General features: G+C 38.6%; 3 protein-coding genes across 10 annotated transcripts; 1 reads left to right on the top strand and 2 right to left on the bottom strand.

Moving 5' to 3' along the window:
* Positions 1–2,247: 2,247 nt before the first annotated feature.
* Positions 2,248–7,230, bottom strand: LOC100742637 (general odorant-binding protein 83a-like). Of its 3 annotated transcripts, none has more exons than XM_003490535.4 (6): positions 3,874–5,110; positions 3,099–3,381; positions 2,956–3,013; positions 2,682–2,876; positions 2,390–2,454; positions 2,248–2,318 (listed from the first exon to the last, which is right to left on the bottom strand). In XM_003490535.4, exons 2-6 carry the CDS (start codon positions 3,150–3,152, stop codon positions 2,292–2,294), a joined length of 399 nt encoding a protein of 132 aa, XP_003490583.1. In that variant the 5' UTR covers positions 3,153–3,381; positions 3,874–5,110; the 3' UTR covers positions 2,248–2,291. The 3 variants fall into 3 exon arrangements, with proteins under 3 accessions (XP_003490583.1, XP_033177355.1, XP_033177356.1); XM_033321464.1 differs by having other exon boundaries at positions 3,099–3,224; XM_033321465.1 differs by lacking the exons at positions 3,099–3,381; positions 3,874–5,110 and adding an exon at positions 6,932–7,230.
* On the top strand, positions 5,585–16,140 carry LOC100742520 (double-stranded RNA-specific editase Adar). Of its 5 annotated transcripts, none has more exons than XM_033321463.1 (9): positions 6,269–6,730; positions 6,815–6,891; positions 6,977–7,037; positions 7,239–8,069; positions 8,164–8,549; positions 8,638–8,932; positions 8,992–9,182; positions 9,263–9,371; positions 15,977–16,140. In XM_033321463.1, the coding sequence occupies exons 1-8, from the start codon at positions 6,679–6,681 to the stop codon at positions 9,359–9,361; spliced, it is 1,992 nt and encodes a 663-aa protein (XP_033177354.1). In that variant the 5' UTR covers positions 6,269–6,678; the 3' UTR covers positions 9,362–9,371; positions 15,977–16,140. The 5 variants fall into 5 exon arrangements, 4 of the variants coding, with proteins under 4 accessions (XP_033177353.1, XP_033177354.1, XP_012242535.1 ...); XM_012387112.3 differs by lacking the exon at positions 15,977–16,140 and adding an exon at positions 14,690–14,809 and having other exon boundaries at positions 6,270–6,730; XR_002946919.2 differs by lacking the exon at positions 9,263–9,371 and adding an exon at positions 14,690–15,249 and having other exon boundaries at positions 6,274–6,730.
* On the bottom strand, positions 12,506–23,956 carry LOC100742396 (major facilitator superfamily domain-containing protein 6). 2 transcript variants are annotated; one of them, XM_003490533.4, is made up of 11 exons: positions 23,256–23,956; positions 21,051–21,576; positions 20,347–20,742; positions 20,141–20,262; positions 19,845–20,070; positions 19,630–19,770; positions 18,970–19,239; positions 18,200–18,458; positions 17,140–17,430; positions 16,427–16,539; positions 12,506–16,206 (listed from the first exon to the last, which is right to left on the bottom strand). In XM_003490533.4, the coding sequence occupies exons 1-11, from the start codon at positions 23,663–23,665 to the stop codon at positions 16,087–16,089; spliced, it is 2,874 nt and encodes a 957-aa protein (XP_003490581.1). In that variant the 5' UTR covers positions 23,666–23,956; the 3' UTR covers positions 12,506–16,086. The 2 variants fall into 2 exon arrangements, with proteins under 2 accessions (XP_003490581.1, XP_012242534.1); XM_012387111.3 differs by having other exon boundaries at positions 16,474–16,539.
* Between the last annotated feature and the right edge of the window lie 1,068 nt (positions 23,957–25,024).

The following is a 25,024-nucleotide window of genomic DNA, read 5'->3' as shown; positions in this document are numbered from 1 at the left end:
CCCCTTTTTTATAGTCGCTGTAAGTAGAATTTATCGTATTTATTGTACGATTTTCAAATTTTGAGTCTCAAACTCTTAATCCATTGAGAACCAAGCACACGCAAAAAATAGTTCGCAATGTTATAAATATTTCAATTTCTCTAAACTTCATAAAAGAAATATTTCGATAGTTAAAATACTATAAAATATATATCGATGAAAATTTACAAACGAGATTTTGCATTAACGCTTAATCCGTAAAAGAAAACAAGATTGGAGCATAAAGATTCGAGATCCATAGTAGGATTAATTTAAACACTTACGACAAAATCGATATTTCTACCTTTTATAGCGACCGCTCTTCTATTTTCCTCCATTAATTGCCGAAAAATAAATTGTTTTGTCAAAGTTGGAGACCTCAACTCGACGAAGTGCTAAAAATCACGACCCCACAATAAAGGAAAGATAATTCCGGGAACTGTTAAGGGGTGTGTTCTGTAACTGTACACACACGCATCCTCCGGAAAGGAACATTCAAATCGTCGCATTGAAAAGCCCAATAGAAGCGAAGAAACAGGAGGACGCGTCGACTGGTGCATCATTATCTTTCGTCGTTTGCCTCGAGGTTGTTTAGCCTCTTCGCTTTTCGCAGTACTTTTGCCACTTATAACCCCCGTTCAGCAGCACCACCTTCTTTTTTTCCTACTAGAGTCACCCTTGCTCTTTCTCCTACGCGTGTTGTCCGCCTCCCTCGGTGTGTTATTTACCCCTTCCCGTGGCTGACGCCCACCGTTCCACGCCACCCCTTGGCCCCCGCGCCCTTTTCCGGCCGCGCGCACAGCTTAGGGATTGTTTTAATACCCCGATGGGGCAGAACTGTGTGACCTACTTCCACCACGGTGAATATAGACGCGACCTAAGCCACGTTTTCAGAAGTCGGTTAGAGGTACATTCACGTTGCTGGCCCGAACAAACTAGCCGTGTTTCTTTCGTCCGTCGACTACATTACCGAAAATCCTATTAACGATAATTTTCTCTTAGGGAGAAACGAGTTTCGATGGTATCTTTCATCTGCTCGTTGAATGGCTGGCTTTATCGAAACTCGTTCAGATTAGTCGAGTTATCAATTTAGTGAATTATCAATTTAGTTGTCTTAGTTATATCACATGACTGTATTTAGTTCACTTTAAACAACCATTGTTTCCTGTTTAATTCGCTGTAAATAGATCCATCTATCAATAAATTTATCGTATAGGGTAGAAATCATTGGAAATCCTAATTTCTAATATTTCTGAATAAATAATCCTATAATAGTGTATATCCTTTATCCTATAATAGTATATAAGCCCTTTAAGTATCGAACCCTTCCTTTTTTTAACATCCTGTATGTGTGAAATGTTAATTATGATGTTAACGTCATAACTGATGTAGACGAGGTACACCAACGATACAGAGTCGAGTTTTGGCTTAGGCAACCAGTATCAGATAAAGCTGGAAGTAAGAGTATTATCATAGACATAATTATTACCTAATCAACTGCTGTTTTGAGATTCGTAAATAACCGCAACATTTTGGTTGCTTACAGAGAGGTTAATACCGACCTGTAAGAGATATCGACGCGTAAACGAGGTTGTAATCTTACAGAGGCAAAGGTAAGAAAAATAGCATCGTCGAGGGAAGTTAATTTCCGCCAGACGCCAATATCCCGGTGAATATGCTACATTGTCGGAAGTTTCGAACGTTCGCTGAATGATTTTCCTTCCGCGTTCCTGTAAGGAATGAACCTCATCCGCTAAGCCGATGAATACCTTAAGGGACGAAACTTTCTCGAAGTTTTGACAGTTTCGAAGAATTGAAGGAGCTGAATTCGCGTACGCGATTAACCCCTTTATGGTCATACACGTATATAGCAAAAATAAATAACGTTTCCACCGCAGCTAAGTTGGTACAGTAAATTCAAGGTCATACCCTAACGTTAGCATTCGCGCGTTAAAAATATAAGATGTAGCGATATAATCACAAAAGTATATGTATCATTTGTATATAGTCGAAAAACAATTACGCTGAGGAGGATAGTGCATCTTTAACCGATTAGATTGAGAAAAATCGTACGTTGAGGAATTAAGACTATCGTTTTCTTCCCACCATTTATCCCGTGCTACATCTCCAATTTTATTTAACGTTGAACCATGCATACAGCACTATTTCGTTCTTTTGTCTCTCATCGCACAATGATTACACGAAAGCGGAGTAATATCGTCTTCTTTCTTTTAATACTCGAGTATCTCCCTGCGGCTCTCGTGACGAGAGCTCTAGAGGAAAGGTACGCTCTGCAAAATCTGTAACGCGAATAGGAATGAGTTCGTCTCTGTTAAACGAAGAAATTCTGAACAAATGAAAATGTATCTACCTCTGGGTGATGTCCTACGTAACATTTGATCATCTTGTAAGCCTTGTCGCAAGGATCGTCACTCTCTGAAAGTAGGTAGTTCGATGTTAGAATCGTAATAATTGCGCACGAATGATCATGACCCGGTAGAGCAAATTACCGTCTCCTATTTTGAACAAAACTTTAGAATTCTCAGCGATCGTGTATATGAATCATGTTTAGTGGAACGCTGTTAACCTAATAATCCTAAGAACTTAATATCCATCTACATAGCACAATTTACATGGAGAACGAAAACGCGTGAAATACTCACGAACAGATTTACACTTGTTAAACAATTTCTTAGACGAGTCTTGCATGCTTCGTGGCAGATGTCGAAGCGCCCTTTGCACATCTACCTCCGCGTTCTTATCTAAGATACCGTGCCTCATCATGAAGCACTTGAGGTAGCACTTTAAGTTTTGATCTTCCTGTTCCAAGTCTCCGGCTTTCATCCGTCTTAATGCGGCTGAAACGTTCAAAGAAATATAGTAATACTTCATTACCGAAGCCTTTGGCTTCATAATTACAGATGCTATATAGCATACCCCATGAAACCTTCGATTCCTTGCGACAGTCCTTCCTAATATCTGCCTTACCAAGATGCTAAAAAAGGACAGAAATAATTGACTGAAATTTTTGACAAAATTTGTATCATTGAATCTTCCTTTCTTAAAGTACAATCGCTTACCAACAAAATTAGGATCGTCGATAGAACGAGAAAGAAACGACAATTTCTTAACATGTTTCTTCTAATGCTCTTGATTCGCAAGGAACGATTTAAAACCACTTCGAACACCAACGCCTCAACTGGAACTTTATCAGCCCGATAGCCAGTTGTTACTCGACCATTCGTATAAACGTCAAGATTTACGTAGATCAAAATTATGTCGGGCAATTAATCAATAAATGGAACTCAAAGCAATCCGATAATCAATGGCAAACGTATCAATGAGTCTTACTAGCGCTCCATGCTAAAACAGATGTCAACTTGTCAGATTTACTTGTCCGTCCATCGTCGACATAATCGATCAGACATAGCAAATCGAGCCACGATAATTCAACTAAGGAAACGTTCGAGCAATGCATTAATCATAAGTTGTCTAAGGGTCAATCGGGATGCGCTAAGTATCGGAAATGACGCGTGTCATACTAGAAAGATTCTAACATCAAGAAAAATCCGAAGATTTCCCTTTCCTTTTTTTCTTTCTGCCAAAAAGTCGGGAAAAGAAGAATTGAACGACAGCAAGTTTTTTTCCAAGAAAACTTCCAATCCCATGAATATTTCGGTATTCTGTCTGTCGCGACGCCGATCAATTCGTCTCGGGAACAAAAAGCTCACGAACTTTTTCCTGGCGACCGGCGTTGAGATACGTTTTCGATCAACCTAGATATTCCAAACGACCGGGAATATTCTATTCCCTGGAGCATCCCGTTTCTGGTTCCTTTCGTTAAGAATTTCTTACCTTTTCCCTCACTTCGGAAACTGGCGAATCATCGTCAATTTCTTGACGATTGATCTTGTCCTGCCAGATGTTCTATAAATATTATGCTCTGCCTGTTGAAAGATAGCAGCAATATTTAACCTTGCGACAATTTATCTTAAGTGGACACGTCACGTACTGAACAGTACCGAGCAAGTGTCGGAGAGAACCTCGAATACGACACGATTACATATTGAAACTTACAATTAGTCTACTATAACGTATTTACGCTTACTATTGCACGAATAGTTAGCTATTGTTCTCTTCGTCTCTATATAAAGTTGTATTTTGTCCAACATCTAAATTAGAGAAATGTTGCGTGCATAATTTCTCGTTTCTATTACGCTAAAATTGTTGCTAATTATTTAGAAAGCTGCCGTCATCTTGGATTTCGATGATTCTACTAATATGGTGTAGAAGTCAACATTTCGTTCAAAGTTTTTCTCTGCATGTTACAACCTCACGCCTAATCCAATCCTATATAAACTATGAACAAAAGATAAAAATTATCTCCGGGTTAGGTACTATTTTATCCAGCCACCGTGAGACAGCCGGCAACCCATTATGCTAACGCATACGCTGTCACGGACACACAATAATAGGTAGAATAATGTATTCTACAATGTTATAGTGTTACTGACAGTCTTTTACAAATACCTCGCAAACTAAGAGCATACAACAATATATAGCATATATGTAACTCGCATACAGCATTATGCAGACAGAAATACATAGTGCCATTTAAAAAGATCAAGGTATCCTTGGCTTGTCATCGAAGCAGAATCTTTTTTGAAATTCGTAATATTGCAATTTATAGTCGACTGCAAGCCGATTAACTTTTGATTGTGTATTGACCAGTGAGGACTGATTTTTAGACCACCCTGTATGTGTAAATCGTCAGATTTCTTTCAAATTTTGTCAGTATAATCACGATAGTTGTATTTCATCCTAATGCTAATGAAATTCCAAAATTTTATATAGCATTGTGGCGGCACTCGACGACTTCGCGACACAAGCATAATGTCATCAAAGTGTATGGCCGACATGCCTAATGTCCAATCGATATCCCTACGGTCCTTCCGCCGAATATTCGTAAGAATGCGTACGCGGCAACGGTCGCAGACGTCTAACAAACGCGTGCATAGTGGGAATATCGAGAAGTAACAAAAGAAAAGAATCTGTTCAAAGATTCATTCGGTTTTGAACAGCAACAGAAGTGCAAAGGGTCAAGTGTAACAGCGAAGCAAACATAGCAAACATCGAAAAGCGAGGATTGTTGATTGTTGGTAGGTGACTGTCGATTGTTAAATAAATTATATTGTTGAACATCGAGAATATTTCTTGGGCACCTTACATCTAACACCACGTCAGCATACATAAAAAGTTTCTTATAGTGTTCGTATACTTTCGTCAACCATCCTATTTCTAGTAGACTATCCAAGAGTTAAAAAGAAAAAGTTGATCGTTCGAACTTATCGGAATATGAACTGTGCCAATCGTTCTTATGGAATGATCAAATTACAGCAACCGTTGTGCAAACTTATTGCGTCAATTATATCTTTCTCTTCGAATGAATAGGGATCGAAATGGAAAAACTCTGTGAACCATTATCGTTAAAACAAAAAAGACAAACGTACAAGTTGAGAAGTACGACATTGTTTCTTTGATTCACGTATTTTTCCAGTATCCAGATATTAGTCATCGATGATATCTTATACAGGGATTCCCTGGCGGTAAAGTTTGCTTCGGCGCGTACTTAAACCGTCGTGAGAGGTCACGACGTTTAAAATACGAAGAGAATTACGATTCGCGACTTCTACTCCACTGAAGAAGCTTTGAAATTGTAGAAAATTGAAAATAATCACGTGATGGGCAAGAAAACAGGAAGAAAATTACCATTGATGACGAAAACAACGGTGAACATCTTTTTCTGTGGTTTTGCATGCCGCGCGTGTGCTATTTTGTATCTAATAGCTATGGTTTTATTTATAGGAGCAGGAAAAGATACTTCCAAGGTGGGTTAAAGTTTTCGTATGGCAAAACTACCTTCTGATAAAAATACGTGAGTATCTCGAATTTACCATTTTATCGCATTCGTAATGTTCATTATTATTCGAAGATATGAATGAATTGGTATTATAGTAACACAATTAAGATGATACATGTTCTGAATGGCAAATATACTATATATGTGCTATTCTTTGCACGCGTAATTGTTATGTATGTAGGTTATAAAAATGTGAAAAGAAAAAAGAAACGGATTTTCTATGTTTCCGTGATAATCGTGCAATGCTATTTTTAGTCATTCTCGTAACATAAAAACAGGATGTCATATCCATCATATACATCTTATGTAAACATTCATGTGTCTGTCTACGTTACACCTTAAACTTTTCATGCATCGTTAGGCTGACTTTAGCGCAAGAGTTCCGTCGACTCGCTTTTGAATCGACTCTGCGCGCGAGTTTTCTTTGTCGTGTGCGTACTGCTCTGCGCAATAAACAAGCTGCGCTACTTTGAACAAGAGGTGTGTTGTTATATCGGACTGATTAAAATCCGCATCCACGATTGCCCGCTTTCTTTTTCTTGTGTCCGTATATCATTTTCTTAAAAAATTTGCGATGCAAATACGCGCGATAAATTAGGTTATGTCGAGACTAGCAAAAAAACAGCAGTGGCGCTGCGGACATATCGTGACACGAGTATAATTAAAATCAATGTAACGTACAGTGCTTCAAGACAAGATTCTTTTCCAGTGCGTTTTCCAACGCATTTGTTGGACAAGAAATGTCGAACGGATTAACGGTGTTGCATAATGACAAAGACTCTAACGAAACAAGTATGAAATTCAAACATTGATCTTTTATTCATCCATCGCGTACACAATTTTCATAATCGTATTCTTTTCATTTCCGATCTCCAGACTGCAATGTATCCACAGTCGGTGCTAGCACTGCTGCATCTCCTGCAGAAGGATTGCAGGAGACTCACTTGACAGGGGTGAGTTTCATTTAATTAAGATCATTTTTGGAATAGATACCTGTTCCAAATCCATAGCACTGGCTTGTTGTTGTCCTCTTCACAGATGGAGCAGCCAAATATCTCAAGATCAATCTTGAAGAGACCTGCCGAATCAGAACCTGAAGGTCAGTGGCTGGTTGCACGATCTTATATCACGCTATTGAGCAGCACTTAGTTGTTACGCATGTGCATATTAAAGATGATTTGATAGAAACAAGCAGAACATGGATCATCTTATAAGTCTTTCAGGTTCAAGTTCTTTTGAGCAAAGGAAAGCCAGCTAGAATACACCAAGTAAATTAATCTGTTTCTATTATTTTTGTCAGGTACGACCAGTCCAAAGAAGCGTCACAAGAATCCACAGCCCAAAAATGCGGTGTGTGCCCTGAATGAATTGAAAACTGGTGCGGTATACAAGGTAGTTGACCAAACTGGTCCTACACATGCTCCAATATTTACGATAGCAGTACAAATAGATGGACAAACTTACGAGGGCAAAGGACGTACCAAGAAAATGGCAAAACATGCTGCTGCTGAGCTAGCTCTTAGAAATATCATACAGTTTAGAAATACACCAGAAGTTCATCAAGCAATTAACACTTGTCAACCTTCTATTCCTCTTGAACCAGATTTTACAAGTGATGTTACGGAACGTGATAATCACTTAGTAAATGCTTTCAAAACTTTGACCCAAGAACCAAAGAGCACAAATAAATTTTTAGAGAAAGGGCCTGTAGCGCTTATTAATGAATTATATCCTGGTGTAGTGTATAATTGCGTATCTGACAATGGAGAAAGTTACGCAAAATTTACGATATCGATCACAGTCGATGGAGAAACATTTGAGGGAACTGGACCAAGTAAAAAATTAGCGAAAGCTGCAGCTAGTAAAGCAGCGCTAGCTAAATTAAGGAACGTTCATAGTTCTTCGTTCTGTATACCTCTTCCAGTTCGTGTATTGCCAAACTTTTCCAGTAGCGGACATTGGCAAGATCAAATGACGTTACCTCAAATGTTAGCTGATAAAATTGGCAAGATGGTAAACCAAAAATTTAGCGAATTAATTCAATCAAAGCCGCAACATGCTCGTCGTAAAGTTTTAGCCGGCATTGTTCAAACTAAAGGATCGGATGCAGAATTAATATGCGTAACAACTGGTGAGAAATAACTTTTTTATATAATTTCTTGTATAAAAACTGAAAATGTATACAAAGAGATTATATTATTTTCTTTTTTCTTTTTACATAAAAGGTACCAAATGTGTTTCTGGGGAGCACCTTAGTGTTAGTGGTGGTGCTTTGAATGATTGCCATGCAGAAGTAGTTGCAAGAAGATGTTTGTGCGAATATTTGTATAAACAATTGGAGCTTCATACAGAGGATCGTGGTGCGGAATCTATCTTAGAACCGGCAAAAAAGGGTTTCAAACTAAGACAAGGAATTCAATTTCATTTATATATAAACACTGCTCCTTGTGGAGATGCCAGAATTTTTTCACCTCACGAAGAAAATGAGTCTGTCGACAAACATCCAAATCGAAGAGCAAGAGGTCAGTTGCGAACCAAAATAGAATCTGGAGAAGGTACCATTCCTGTAAAGAGCTGCGAAGGTATCCAAACATGGGACGGTGTACTTATGGTATGATGTATTCTATGTCGAATACGATCAAGTAAATACTCTTCATTTCCGTGCAGACTTTAGTGCAAATATTTATTTCAACTTATAGGGCCAAAGACTGCTGACGATGTCGTGTTCGGACAAAATAGCTCGGTGGAACGTACTTGGTGTGCAAGGTGCACTTCTAAGCCACTTCATCGAGCCAATTTACTTCCACAGCATCGTTCTTGGCAGTCTATTGAACCCAAGCCATATGTACAGAGCGGTCTGCGGACGTATCGAAAACACAATTCAAGGGCTACCACCACCCTATAGACTCAGTAAACCACTAATGAGTCTTATCACATCTTCCGAAGTTAGACAACCTGGAAAAGCACCTAATTACAGCGTTAATTGGACAATTGGTATGTAGAGGAAAGGAGGGTGATTTAAATACTTCATTGTAATTTGTTGTATCTTATAGGTCAACCAGAAGCTGAGGTAATAAACTGTACCACTGGAAAAGACGAATCAGGTAAACCCTCTAGAATATCCAAGCAGGGGCTCTTTAGGAGATTCTACAATTTACTAGGTAAACTTGATACTATAGACGACGCTGATAAAAATCAGTGCCGCCATTACTTGGATGCGAAATCATCCGTACAGAATTACTCGGTAAGTCGAAATAATCTCATTAGACACCGATACAAGAGCTGTGTTCATCATTATTTCGTTTAATTTTCCCCTGCGAACAGCTTGCCAAGCATCAATTGAAGGAAGCTTTCGTAAAGGCACATCTTGGGAGTTGGGTTAAAAAACCGATCGAACAAGATATGTTTGAAGTCGATATCTGACTAAATCAGGGTAATAATAAGATCTCTGCAGATGATACAGTGTTTCGGTTATCAAACTATGTAGTTCCTACTGCAAACTAGACCGCTCGTTCAGCGTGTTATGATATGGCAGAATGTGGCATCAGTAAAGCATAAATCATAGGTTCTCACGCATGTCTGGGACTTTGGGTTGTACGATATGTTCATATACAGAATCGTGTTCAGAATGTGAAGAAAAACGAGCCATTAGTGGCTTATCTAGTCTTCGAGCAGTCGAAGGTTTTACGATTCGATAGTTGCTCAGTTTAGATATAGGGTTATCATAACTTTCGATACTTCGAATCTTAATCTTAATCGTTAGTATGATGTCAATTTCGACAATTTTTATAGACTGTTAGATGAGTAAAAAAATTTTCGTTTCGCAACACAGATCATGTTGAAAAAAGTGAAAAGTTGCGTAGATATTCACAAGTCGATAAATTTCCACGTTTTGACACATATCTAAAAATTAGTTTAATGATTGGAAATTCTTGTACTTATTCTATTTAAAAAATGGAATAAGTAATAACCAACAGGTAGTTATTTGAAAACAATCGTGTAGAGGGAAGGAAAAATCCAAATTGACGAATATTTCGGGATTTTATTCGTGCCTGCAGTATTTACTAGGCTTTAGGAATAACAGTGATATAACATGCATCAAGTTACATCCCTAAAGGCTGTGACTACCGAGTATAGGATCTTCATGCAAATTAAGTACCCTGTTGCAAAGTTTTAACGAAAAATGGCAGGAATCGATTCCTTGTCGGCGTATTCGATTGTTTCGAGTTACAAATAATTATGTTTGTTTAATTATCAAACTAAGTTACATTGCGTTAATATTTTATGATACTCGTCGACAAAGAATCGGCCCTCGACAGTTCGATGTCGTTATTATTGGTTTTCATAGGGAACAAATGGAAGAGGAAATGTGTGAGTAAGAATAATCGACATGAAAGTATGGATGAATTATATGAGTCAGTAGGTGAATGAAGAAATATACATTATGTTATTAACAGTTTTAGAGAATCCTAAGGTCATTGCCTCACTGTGCCAGTATTATACACTTACTGCTATTCTGCCGTAATGACACACTGCCCGGTGTCGGTCCAGTTTTGCGTGAGAAACTCGACAAATGTACAAACTAATATCATTTCAAGTATTACATACTAGTATTAGAAGCAGCCATTACGTCGAAAGTTCTATAGTTGTATATAGTACAACATCGGATGTTGTTAGTTTGATTGTTATCAATTAGACTGTTATCAATTTGATTGTTAACAAGTATTGTTTGTTATGTACTTTCTTTTTTTTCCTGTTGCGATTTTCTTTTCTTTTTTATGCAACAATTCAAAAAATGTGTACATGTTTGTGCCAATAAGAACTGGAAATCAAATGCAATAATGCCAATGATAAGCTAATTTAACCGATGTTTACTATGTTTTCTAAATTTTTCATGAACATTTATTTAATATGAAATAATTCTTTGAGTTGAACTTCTCCAGTGTTATCAACGATTAATTCTTCTTCGCGCTTAAAGTTTCAAACAAACGAATTCTACTATAGCCGCCTTTTTCTGCTTGCTTCTTGCCATTTGCATAATACATATATTACACGTGGATCCAATCTTTACGAACATACATTCAATTTACATATTTACAAGTGTGTATTGAACCTTTTGTGCATAATAACCAAACTAACTTATACAGATACTCGCTTGATCTGGGTCGGCTATGTTGTTCTCCGTATTACGGAATTATTTTACGCATACCAAGTTAAAGAAAAGAAATAATACTGAGAGAAGAAGAGAGAGGAAACGCAGGTGTACACAAAATTCTTATTATTATAAATGGCGAAGAGTCATAAGAGAAATAGATCGCCGGAAATGTGTGATACAAGTGACGAACGTGAAGTCCACGTTGTTTATCGTTCTTTCATATTACACGAAAATCAGTAGTAAGTTTTATGACGAACTAGTTTACATTCATAGGGTAGTGTTTTTATTAAGTAGAGACTAAAGGAGTGCGCATCGGTTTCTCTTGACTTTTCCGTATTTTCCTCGTATCTTTACGAATTGCATCACGTATACAGTTTACATATATACCTATATATGTATAATGATATATTATTATATTACATCACACACGCATATACACACACACAATCACATACCGATTGGTACCTATAGAGAGAAAAAGAAAAAATGAAAAAAAAAGACACTACTTAGTGGTCAATGATCAAAACTCGGAGTGAGCATAATAGTTGTTAATTAATTTACTAGTCCTATCTAGTCAATCATTGATGCAATTTTCGATTCTTCTCCGAATCATACTTGGGGGAACATAGCTTAGTATACCGATGATAATACGAACTCGTAGTCGGCTAGAATTTAAGCTTGACTAGTGCCTCTAGATGTAACTTTGTCCAAAATAAGTAATACCGATATAGGCAAAAGAATATCGAATAAACCTTTATTTACCAATTACTGGGTGTTATCTTGCGATCATTCCCACTAATTCTTACTGTATCTTGAATAAAAAGAAACGAAAACGAACAAAATGTTTGCTTATTACGTCAACTTCATATCGCATACCTGGAATTTCCAACTGATATTGCGTCATTTTATGGAACTTTTATAGAATATTTTGAACAAATGGCTACATAAATATTGGACAGAAAAATTTAGCGAGTGTTCGTAATTAACAAAATATTAATTCATTCATCCGTTTTAAGAAACGCATGATATTCGCCTCTTGCTTTACGCCTTTGAATGCATCCTATTGCTTGCGCAGGTTAAGACCTCAATTGATTTCAATGTGAATAAAATATTATTTATGAATAGCTATAGTGGCTAGAAAAAGTATTTGTACACTTTATTCTTCCAGCGAAGCATTTTCTATTAAGTGCTAAATTTCACTTTTACAATGTCAATTTTTTGCAGTCATATGAAATTACTTAGTATATAGAAATTAATTATATAATTAGCATGTAAATGCCATGATAAATACAAATAACGATGTACAAATACTTTTTGTAGCCACTGTATATGCATGTTACGAATTTATTTTACGTTTGCAAACGGGCAGGTTAGCTTAGTCATGGAAGGAAAGCGTAAAAAAGACACGGTTCTCTTTTGTTGAAACTGTATATTAATTACATCGTTACTATATATTATATCTTTTCTCTGTTAATAATCTATTAATGACGCTGTACCTATCGTACAGCTATCGTTTATCGCGCTTCGCACATGAATCCCTCGACAGGCCTTTCTCAATACGAATACAATGAATTCCTCAGCTCGTCGATGAACAGCTCGAATAGCGAAATGAACCGAATTCTATGTACGTTACTTCAGTCATTTGAACGTGAGAACGTATTTAAAAAAAAAGAAAAAAAACACGAAATGTATGTACGAATTGTGATCGTATGATATAACAGAAGATATGATCTCAGCCCGTTTGTTCGCGATCACGTCGTATTCCTTTATCGCGAATCGTTCTCTCTCGAGAAGTATTAGAAACGAAAGACGTGTTATCGGTCGTTCTACCGACGATACCAAGCGAGACGAAGTAATCACGTGCGAAGCGGCTGTTCCTCGAATGTTACATCGATTTTTCTTCAACTTAATCGCTATATGATATGTATCGAGTTCGCCAAATGTTCCCTGTCATGCACTTTTCCTATGTCCTGCACTTTGGTTACGGTGACTATCACGAGATACGCGTTGGTATGGGTGAAAAGTATGCTCGAGCAAAGTCGCTCAAAAAAGAAAAAGGTAAAAGGTACGTCGAAAGAAGAGGAAAGAGAAGATACGTCGTGTGAAATATTAATAGAAGGTGAAAGTAAAGTTAGAATCCACCGTATGTTTTGTTCGATCGCATGACGTCGGCTACATTATATTACGCAATATGTAGCGATTCCTCAGACGTTCCTTGCTTTCCTGCTACTTTTTATTCCTGCTTTTAGAATTCTTCTCTGACAGAAATTTCTGATCTCTTAATAGGTCTACGTGATAGGAAGACTTGGAGTTAAATGTCATTAAAAAAGTGTTCTGCCCGGTTGGTAACGACACGCAATATTGCTTGTTGCGAATCGTACGATTATTATTAGAGAGCTAGTTGTCGAAGAACGCGAAACAAATAATTGATAACTTCATTTATTTCGAGCACGCCTTTCACCGGATGCCGTGTAACAAATCTAACAGGCTTGACAGCGATTTTTCTTAAATCTACGAAAGCAAACTATAAATGGGACGCCAGAAGCATTCGTTTACGCAATGTCCAACAAAGTATCGTATTCAAATTATTAGAAAATCACATGCATCGGGAGTGTGGCCGACCAATTGCAAGCGCTAGATCTATCCAATCTACTATCATTCGATATTTGTCTTTCGATGATTAATTAGATAAGTGATCTCATTGTGTATCGTGCACGTGTGCATGTTAGTCGCGAGACAATGAGGTTCGATCCACGTTGTTCGCTGTCTTATTACGTCCATCGGACATTCTGATGGAAACTGCGTTTACAACATCAGCTACTACATTATGATTATCCGTTTCGTGCTTACGGGCGCTGTTGGCCTAATTCTATTCGATTTCGGTGGAAGGTGTCCTCGAAAACCGGTGTTCATACAGGGGAACAATGAGAAAACGAAACACCCCTGTGACACGTGTTCATTCTGACGCACACACATACGATTAATAATAATGTAACCGTACCGACTACGTAACAATACTGAGCTAAAAAGCACTCTGATACGTACAACGCTATGCCTTAGTGTTTAAATTTCATTTAAGGTAATGTAGGTACAACATTACGTCTAGCTTGTGCCTCGGGAAACGAGATTCCGCTTGGTTCAGGCTATTCGCACACTTAGCCGAACCAAATCGAACAAAAATACCCCATGAAAAACCCGAGTGAAAAACATTCCGGGGTATGTGCTCTCGGATCGCTTTACCTTCGATTCGAGCGGCTTCGAATCGAGCTTTCACTTCGAACAAGATCGAATTGAGTGCGTTTAAAACGATACATTGTCTGACTGAAACTAAGTAGTAAGAAAATAGCGATGGCTCGAGAACTTCAACGTTGATTCGGGCAAACGTACGACGTTAATAGTTTTATTGAGATTCCCACGATAAAGACCGGGTTACGCTTTCCATCTTTATCACGAATCCGCTTAATTATCTCTCATTATTAACAATATCATACACCTATCGCGGAGAAACGTGGTTTCCAGTTCACATAAGAAAACAGTATTTGAATTAACAACTCGATAGTCTACAGTAATTACAGTACGTGTGAAACATTTTACAGATACAACACGCAACGAGCAACGTTCAGCCTAGAAACGGAAAACAACGGGCGAACGAGAGAAGAGTCAAGGGTCATTCTTTAATATTCACACGCGAAGAGAAGCAGAGAGAAAGAGAGATAATAGTATTTACAATGATATTTAGCGATTCACGACTTTCGTCAAAGAATACTAGATACGCAATAGTGGAGAGAATCGTAACAAAACGAGAGAAGCGAAGGGAGTAATACGATTTTGCACATCAAGATACACGTAATAGTTACATCGAATTGCTTGCATTCGAGGGCGCGGCCGTGACCCGAGTTTCATCGAATTCTCGAATCCGTACGATGAGAAACTCGCAAATCGATTTTCTTCGGCCGATTCTGTTTCAAATCGCGGAAGTCTCGACTGACCGGTTAGAGAAGATGGAATCTTTGAAAATCTCGTTCTCGTCGATTCGTATTTGACAACCGATGAAAATGCACTCGAACGCTACCATGGAATGCAAGTCCTTGTATAGGATATGAGTTTTCGTTGAAGCGACCCCGCAGATCGTGTTGTGCCGTACTACACGTGTCAGGTATATTACGTACATAGATTTCAGTCACGAAAGACATTTGTTTTCTTTGCTGTACATCGTGGCCTTTTATGCATATACACGAGATGATCCGTGTGGTACGTGAAGATCTTGTCTTCACTTGCATCTCAAATTTGTTAAAATAACGTTAAAAGTGGATTCTACGAGACGATCACGTATCACGGGACCAGCACGTTTATATCCTAACAAAATATTTCTATCGGATGGCTTTCTTTCGATTCGCGCTTGGACTTTCGTCTCGTATATTTCGCAGACGTTCCTCTCAACCGATCGAAGCTGCCCTTCGGTGCCCCCAGCGAGCGATCCTCACCTATTACGCATGTTTCTTCGAATATTTTTCGTCGATTACGTTAGCGTTACGAAACTCGTAATCCCAGCAGTGTTCAACGGTAAACAAGAAGATCATAGTGAGCAGGCACTTTTAAATCATCGTTCTATCGATCAGTCTCATGGTCAATTCTTTTTTATCTTTTTGAATGTTGCGCTTTATCCTTTCGATGCTTCTCCAAGCTTGATAATCGAATTGTTAGCATCGGAAAGAATTCTCTCTGTTTATTTGCTCTTTATACCGTGATTAATTTGTTGCAATAGTTTGCATCGACGCTATCAGGCGTTTTTAATGCGAGTATAACGAACGGTGTTGCTCCAAGGAGGCACCAAGGGGTTTTCATCGAACTTTTTTAACCGTGTAAAAATTCCTTCTGCCTAGCACTCCGAAGCTGGTTCTTCGTTTTCGGTTCTCCAGAGAACATGCCGGTTATCGACCAGCGTTCCATGAGCATCCTAATCGCCTCAAGTGGGATCGAACGTCCCGGACTGTTACCATTCGTAGTCGTGCTGATGGAAGGGGTTGGTGCATGGTTGTTGAGCGTGTAGATGGGTCACTATCGGTGGTGGTTTAACCAGGTCGAATTCCCTGCTAATCACCTCATTGTAAAGCTGTGAAACAGAAGAAAACGGAATTTTAGGGATAACCAGCTGGCACGACAACGGTGTTGATGATTGTATAAAAATAAAAGCACGAAAAGAAATAAAGAAAAACGTGTTTTTCGTTCAGAGAGTATAGCCTTGCGTAGAAGTTTTCTCTCTTTTTTTTATCATTTATTTTCCAACAAACGTCTTCTTTGTGGACGTTTTAGTTAGAATGATTTTACTAAACCTGGAAGCTCCTACGGATATACTCGTCCTCGCCATTGCCAGTCATACCGTAATTATATCCACCTCCGCCGCCGCCTCCAGTGTTCAGAAATGGATTCGTCGGGTTTACTGGGCCTGAAAATGTATTTCATCGTGTACACGCTCGAATGAACAATGCAAAAACTTTCTTTAGAAAGGCCCGTAATAATTATTATTAGCGATGAAAAGATCTTCTCTCATCGACTACCGGCAAGCATTTTAATCATTTGATTCATTGGGAGTTTGGTAACATATATACTGGCTATAAAATATATTTACATATATCCTTATTTTCCAATGAAGCGTCTTTTTTACCGTTTCTGCATTTCGTTTTCATAGTATCAAATTTTTGTAGTCATGTGAAAGTGTATATTATTAAGTGATACGAAACTTGATGTGAACCTAATTAATTGATACATAAATTCTGTAATAAATACAATAGCGTGCAAGATAAACTTCTTTAAGGCTCATATTGCAATTATTAATTGAAACGCAGCTAGTAGTATTGAAAGACTAGAATTAAAATCTCTCACCTATTGTGAGATTCTTATTTATTTTGCAAATATAAGAGCCATTATATGTAGTTAATATTGATAAAAAGCTATAAGTAAATCTTTTTACTGAGCTTATCATCTATCTTGCGGATCCTTTCTCTAGGAAGCTTCTCAATTACGAACAGAGAAGCGGAAATCTCACCTCCATTCGCACCTGGCACGTTGAGAGTATCGCCAGATTGGTAAGTGGCGCCGTAGCCCGTGTCTTGATTAGCCAATTCGTGCAGTCGAGTAGAGCTGAGAGCGCGAGGAATGGCGTTGCTAGGTACACCGTGCGGTGCCAGATGTGTCGCTTCGGCTACTTGACGAGGATCCTCCGTCTGTGGCAGCTCGGAGACGAAGCCTGTATCCTTTCTGTAAAAGTTGATGAACACGAACGCGCCAAGAACGACGATGCAGATGAGACCGTAAGCTCGGAATGTCGCAGTTGTTCCTAGGAAATTGTACGAGAAAGAGTCCCATTTAATGTAGGAGAAGTACAAAATGCATATACATGGAAAGATACAACGTACGTAAAAGGATGTGTCTTTGTGAAAGTCTGTGAATGAAAATTCTGAACACGTTGATAGAATTGAAACGCTAGCAGGAATATGACCAGTCTTAAGACGCAAGTCAATCAATTTAGAAAGTTGCGAACGACAGGTAGTAAGTAAAGTTTCATCAATCAGTTTGGACAGGAAAAGTATGTTAGCATTTCTTCGATGTTTAAGAGATTTTGTAATACATCTTGCGCAATAATCTACCAGTCAATGATATTGATGTATTGATATGTTACGAGTCGTAGGTCATAGACATTCGAATAATTAGAATTATCTACTGACTTGTAACTTGAAAACTTTGTTCGTAGAACTTGATTTGTTTCATTAGCAAACTTGTTGCTGTTACGTAAGGGAGTTTATTAATTCTTACAACCTGTAACTCGTGACTTAGAAAATTTCACTAATTAATATTCTCCCAACTTTCTGAGAGAATCCGGATTTGGCAAATCGATGTTGCATAAATGTCGATGAGACACGAATATTTTTTGGTGAATTTAGCCTTGATCGACTTATTTAAGAAACGACGTAGGCAACGTTGGAAAGCTATTAATAACGTAATCTTGTGAATATTCCAAGAATCAATATCGAATTACTTGCATTTCTCGACACGTGGTCAACGTGAATCGATAAGTCATCACGCAACACAGGGTACTAAGAACTCACCGTAAGCGTCGACGAACATGCCACCGATCACAGCTCCGCATCCCCTGCCAAGACCATGATGGATACCTTGAAGAACACCCTGCGCGCTCGTACGCAATTGTGGAGGCGTATTATGAGAGATGTAGCTGCAACACGCGGCCCACACAGCCGCATGGGTTATTCCCTGGATGAATTCGAAAGGCAGCACCCACCATGGAATCGTCAGATAAGAAATATAAAGGAAACGAAACACGTTTCCACCCAGTCCCATGCACAACACCTGAAATTGCGCGTGTGTATTTACTTTAAAAATAAGTTTCGTAATCACTAAGTGGCCTAAAGGTGGTGCACGCAATCCATGTTTATTATTATGAACGTATGTTGCAAATACGATGAAAAATGAAGTTAAACACAAATATTCTACTGTATCCTATGTATTCTATTGTATAAGAAGTTACCTTCTGCATAAATTTACTATGAAGATTATTTTCATGTTATGTCTAACATAGATAGTTCTGTCCTGGCATATGTTATCGCGTTAACATATTCGAGACGGATTTTTCTCAACCACGAACACAAGAATACGATTGGTACAGATCATGATACATCCAGATTTGAAAAAATAGAATAACGTAAAAGTAACTTTTGAAATAGGATACGTAGCTTGTTCTAAAAGTTTTCAGTAGATTCGACAACAGAGAGCGGCACGATAATTCGGCAATCTTCGTAAAAATTAATTTCAAAAGGATCAAATTTAAGGGTTCTTAATGAAAATTAAATGAACGAACTACCTTCACGTGACCGATTTGACGGATCAGTTTAAAGCTGAAGAAGTAAGCGAATATCTCGGAAATGTGATTGATCACAGAGGCGACACCAAATAGAGTCGGTGTGCCATTGTAGTCCTGAAGATGCCAAAAGAGGAAGGTAAAAATCAGCCCGATACCGAATCCCATGAACCACGCGACGAAAAGGAAGGATGCGCACTTGAGGTCTTTGAATTGCTTCAATACGGTCACCCATTCCGGGATCTCTCGCGTCGTTTGAGCGAACATTTTCGTCTGGAACAATACGAAGCTCGTTTAAAATGCATAATAGTCCCACGGGATCGACATCATCAACCCTTTGCGCTCCAGAAGCATGTTAATATCTCTTTCCATCAATCTGGTAATTAAAATGTAAATTCATGAGAAAATGTGTATATTTCAATGTATTAATGTAAGTACATTTGTATTTTATAATGTCTCAAATGTCATCTGAAATAATCGCACATATGATTTCCTGAAAAATAAGATTTAAAGGAATTCATCCCTTTCGAATTTTATTGTAGACTCTAGTAAAAAATTGATAGATATTCCTCTGGAATGAAATTTTCTGTGAATTTCACCGAGAAATCGTGTCAGTACCACTTTGTAGTTCCGAGTAAACACTTCAAATCAAGAATACATTACCTTGCCTTCAGGCGGTTGTTGTTTCACATTCAGATTTACCCCTGCAGACGAGTCCTGAAGACTGGGCAGATTCAACTGTTGAGACAGTTGACTCTGCAGCTGCTCCTCCCTTGTTGGTTCTGCAGGAGGCTTCTCCACTTCCTGCACAACGAGACGGGTTACTTGATTCGACATTTAGTCCGTGATATTGGTAACCATGATATTTGATCACTCACCAGTTCCGTGACCGGAAAATCGTATTTAAAGTTGATCTGCGTGGCAGTGATCAGAGCGGCACCCATGAGGACGCTGAAGATCGCGAAGCAGATCGTATAATTCTTCTCCATTGCATCTGGACCGCATGGATGCTCGGAGAACGCAGTGCTGTGATCTAAAGCGATACCGACGAAGAACATAGCAAGACCCCAGCCTAAACTACCGAACATTCGCTGGTGACCGTACCTGTACCAGAAAAGAAGCTCGAAATGCAAAGAAGTAATTAGAAGTTCGATGTTAAACAGGAAAAATTTACTTGTCCGCGTCTTCGCCTAATAAAGTGATGACGGCAGAGTCAGCTAGAGTGATCGCAGGCGCCGAGAAGAATTCACCCACTATCACCAACAGTAACAGGAGGAAGAAAGTTTTTTGGATGTCCTAGAACAGTAATTGCTTGTTAAGCGATAACACGAAAGTGAAAGAAAAGCACCTGCAATTGTCAAATACGAAAGCGATATGTACCGGCAATCTGTAGACAATCGAACTGTAGAGAGGTTTCACCCATCCTTTGTTCTCCTCTTCGTTGTAATTCGCAGCATTGGAAACACTATGAGGACTCTTGCCGGAGTGAGGTACGTTGACGTAACGTTTGGTCCTAACCAACGGTATCTGGACATCTTCGTCATTATTTTCGTCATTTTCGTTCGCTTCTTCTTCTTCTTCCTCTTCGTCCAACAAGGATACTTTACTTGGAGAGTTCACGGTGACCGTTTGAAACTTGGATGGAGACTCCTTCTCCTCTGAAATTTCATCATTGGCGTCTCTTTTCATCATGACCTTCATTGGTGGTGGTTTCACTCTCGTCTTGGTATGCGTATACGCCTTCTTTGGTGGTCTTCCATCGTCCAAAGGTTGGTTCTGAAATTAATGAAAATTAAACTTGATGACTCTTTTTGATTGAGCTAAATAGTAGTGATAATTAGACTGTGGATTTTTATGTATTTGTGGAAAGTTTAAAGGCCCCGAAAAGCACAGAACGTATAGGGCAGAGCAACGTATTTGAATAAACAAATAATAATTCTGTGTAACATATTTCAGTGCCACATTCTTCATTCCGTCATTTTCGCTGTTTTGTCACATTTTGATACATTTTTCTTAGTGGCACTGAAATTTTTCAATTTTGTTACGCACTTGTAGGTACCTCTGAAACAGAGAACAGAGCTTACATTTAGGAAACGTTTGTATTCGAGCACATCAGCTGGACGGTTTTTCCTTTGCAGAGTCTCAAAGTCGATAGTCTTAGCTTCGGGATCGTTTTCTTCGAACACCAGCTGTTTGTATTTCAAATCTTCGACAGGGCTCTCTTCTGTTGAAGTACTTGTTCCTTCTTGCGTTTCTCTTCGAACTCTATCGTTATTGAGATCGTAATTTTGTCGTACATCGTTCATCGTGCCCTGATTCATTTGTAAACTGAGAGCCGCCAGTGGATTTAGCTTGCTGTCTTTACGCAGCCTCTCGAAAACGACGTTGTCCGCTATCTCTAAACATTCTTCGTCATTTCGATGATAAAAATCGTCAAGATTGGCGGACCGTTTAACTATTCTTAATTTAGGGTTCGGTGGTTCCAGATACGGCGTGTTGTTTCGTATAACCCAACACGATGTGGCCGGTGGTTGCATGAAGGCCAGAGGAAGAGTGAAGATGATCCAGCAAGACAGAGAGGCTAAAAAAATCACCTTGCCCTTTTGCCACCTGAAAAAGAAACAACCATTTCCTAAGTAAATTTGGAACTGTGTGATTTGGCTTGGTCAAATCGCGTTTCTTTCTGTCCTCGAAGCGGATAAATCGATAAGAGGTTGAAGCTTTCTCTCCCAGCTTTGCTAACCCACGCAATATTGGATTCTGGATAATATCCACAAACATTAACCGAGCAAACTGTTTATATATGCAATCCAAACATACGTGTATGTAATACCAGTTAAAAGGGCAAGTAAGCAGAGACACGTAAAAGGAATTCTATACTCGTGTCATTCGTCCAACTTACATTTCTTTAAAACATATTCATTGATATTTGAACTTTACCACTAGCATTTTATTTTTCTATTTAATAACATATATACATACACATAGTGGGTCGAGAAGGTATTCGTACACTTGTCGACATTCTTTATGAACATATTGCGTGTGTTACATGAAACGTTTTGAAATTTCACTAGTACTGTAGCTAAACACTAATATCATGGTTATATTTCTGGTAGAATTTGAAACGATTCTAAACATTATATAGAAGTTACAGGATATTTAGTACAAGCATATATCCTGCAGAGATCACGAAAGTATTTAAGCAGATGGTCATCCGCAATATTAATAAGCCTCAGTATTCGGAGGGACAATTTGTAACGCTTATTATATGCTTAAAGTGGATTATGTAAGTACTTACGAGGTATCAGGATGTCACGTTATTTAAAGGCAAACGTAGGAGCAGGGACCAAAGCATTATAGATAGAATGAGACGTGGAAACGTAGAAGAGAAGAACAGATATTAGAGATAGGGACAGGAAAGAAGGTGTAATGTCTGTGAGAGGAATATTGACACGTTAAAATATTTGATAGAAGACTGTGCACACGAGTAGAAAGAATAAACACAGGTGTGGACAAGACTTTGGGATATAAAAAATTGGAATAGATGATGGAATGACTAAGGAAGGACGAGGAGAGAAAAGATAAAGAATAGCAATAGAAGTGGCTGATGGAAATAATAGTTCTAAAATAAGAAAAACTTCTAACGTAGACTCTTAATATGCAGTAACTAGGTTAAGGATATTGAAGGATAAATGAGAAGATCGGAAGAGGAAGTGTATGATTCAAAAAACTATAATTAAATCGCATTTATTGACCGCGAGGTCGAAATCAAATAAATCGTTACTATTATACTTAAAGTGGCTATTTATACTGAACTTTTACTAAATATAAATTTGTAGCAAATATCTTGCAATCCCTGTATATATTTTCAGATTAAATTCAAATTTTTCCAATATAGTCTTGCCAATCGCGGTCTCGTTATAGCGTTAATGAAATATCAAAATGTTTCATATAATACGCACAACATGCACATACAAACTTTCTACGGCAGGTGTACAAATACTTTTGCGAACCATTGTATAAGCAACATGTGCAATTTACTACGAAAGCATTCGAAATATAGTTGAACCGAGAGATTTAAAGCTTGTCAAATTCGTCGATGTTCGAACTTTGCCACTTTGGTATACTTTTTTTTAATAACATATATATACAACATGTACGATATGCCACGAGAGTATATAGTACATACAATTTACCGAAAAGACTTAAGATAATTGCCATCGAATTGCACGAGTAACTCTCTACTGAGAGTTACTGTGTTTACCAGTCTAGTAGATCGAACCTCTCACCTGTCAGCCAACGAACCCCAGAAGGGCGCGCTAAGGAACTCGATGAAGGGTCTTAGTCCCATCAGGAGACCGCACTGGCCGGCGTTCATGCCCATCTGCTTGAAATAAACTCCCATCAAAGGAAAAAGGGAACCAAAGGCAGAATAGAAGAAGAAGTAGAACGTTTTCACGGTAAGCAATTCCTGATCTACGGAACCAAACAGGTACTCGATCACGTCGCTCTTGCCACGAATCTTGTGCGTCGCCTCTTTTGGTTGAGGATACAAGGTGGGATCGACCTCTCCTTGGGCTTGTGGGTCCACTATGGGCCTGGCTCCTGGCACCTGTTGTATCGTTCTACCAGGACCCTCCTGCGATGTTCCATCGGCTGTCCCATAATCGTAATCCTCGTGTGCACAGTAATTCGGCATGACTGGAGTCCAGGACTGTGGCTATCCTATCCTCGGATCTACGCTCTTTTTCCTCTGAGACACTTAGATCGAATCGAATGGAGGAATCGACGACCACCGTGGTATCCAGAATTGGAGAAACGATATCCGACCGATTCTAAGAATCGGCCCCACCTTGAACTATTCACGAGTGTAGTTGCTCGAGTAAGTTCTCCTTCGAGCGTCTGTCGTCTTTCGGGGATCACCAGCTACAATCCTTTTAGACGAGCGTCGAATCGATGGCCCAGCGTGTGGCACCTTCTGCTCGCGAAATCGATAATCCTGGCAGTGCGCCCGCGCAACTTGCACCCCCTTGCGCACCCTACCGACGACTCGGCCGGTGACACATCGCTAGCGATGGACGCTCGATCCTATCCCGTACCAGCTTTCGAACAAGTGGTCTAGGTGCTCTTGGAAATCGTGTTGTATTTCTTTCAAATTCGATATTTGACAAAAACTGGAGATCTTTGGTAAACGAAGGATTAATAAAAGTGGTTAATAAGAGTTGGATAGAAAGAGTATGTAGATCTTCGAGAATTATATCATTAGATAGTAGAAGAGTTTGGATATATGTAAAGCGTACTGGAATTTTTCATTACTTAGAGAGAATCTCGTGGGCAGTAGGGATTTAATAGAACGTAGATTTTGGAAAATTATGTAATTAGATAACGAAAAACCTTTTAGAATACTATTGTAGAAATCCTTAAAACTTCAATACGTATTTGAAAATCTTTCACGAGTGAGAGACCATCTCTTGTTAGATATAGAAATTGAATAGAGAGAATACATAGATCTTACGAAAGTATACGATTAAATAATGGAAGATAATAATAAATAAACAGCGAGTGATGCAAGAACTCGAACACTTATCGCAGAACATTTTTAGAAATATATTATTTGCATTACATGAAATATTATCAATATTATGAGTCTCAGGACTATCGTGATTAAAATAATAAAATTAATGACCAGTGAGAACGTATATAAAAAGTGGAAGATGCTCATTGCGAAAGTACACGTGAAAATTAACACGCAGTATGAAGAGTATTGTATCGGAATTTTCCAAAAGTTATTCAAAGGCTAGACGCGTCTCAAACCCTTCGCTAGAGTTGGCACTAGTTTCTGACCAAATCTCGAAACCCTTGGCTTTTTCCACTTTCATCAACCCTCTTCTTCTGCGATTCTTGCGCAGTTGACGGTACGCCGGATATCCGGCTTTCAAGCGTAGCGGCCTGATACCATTAATGATTTTATCCCTGTTTTTTCTTTTCGCCATTATCTTATCGCTTCTATTTTTCTTCGCGCGTTTTCTTTCTATGAGATATCGATTGACCTGTTAAT

Source organism: Bombus impatiens, unplaced genomic scaffold (assembly GCF_000188095.3).
Source record: "Bombus impatiens unplaced genomic scaffold, BIMP_2.2 scf_0452, whole genome shotgun sequence".
NCBI lineage: Eukaryota > Metazoa > Arthropoda > Insecta > Hymenoptera > Apidae > Bombus > Bombus impatiens.
The sequence above is the reverse complement of the archived record's forward strand: the minus strand, read 5'-3'. Positions and strand labels throughout refer to the sequence as shown.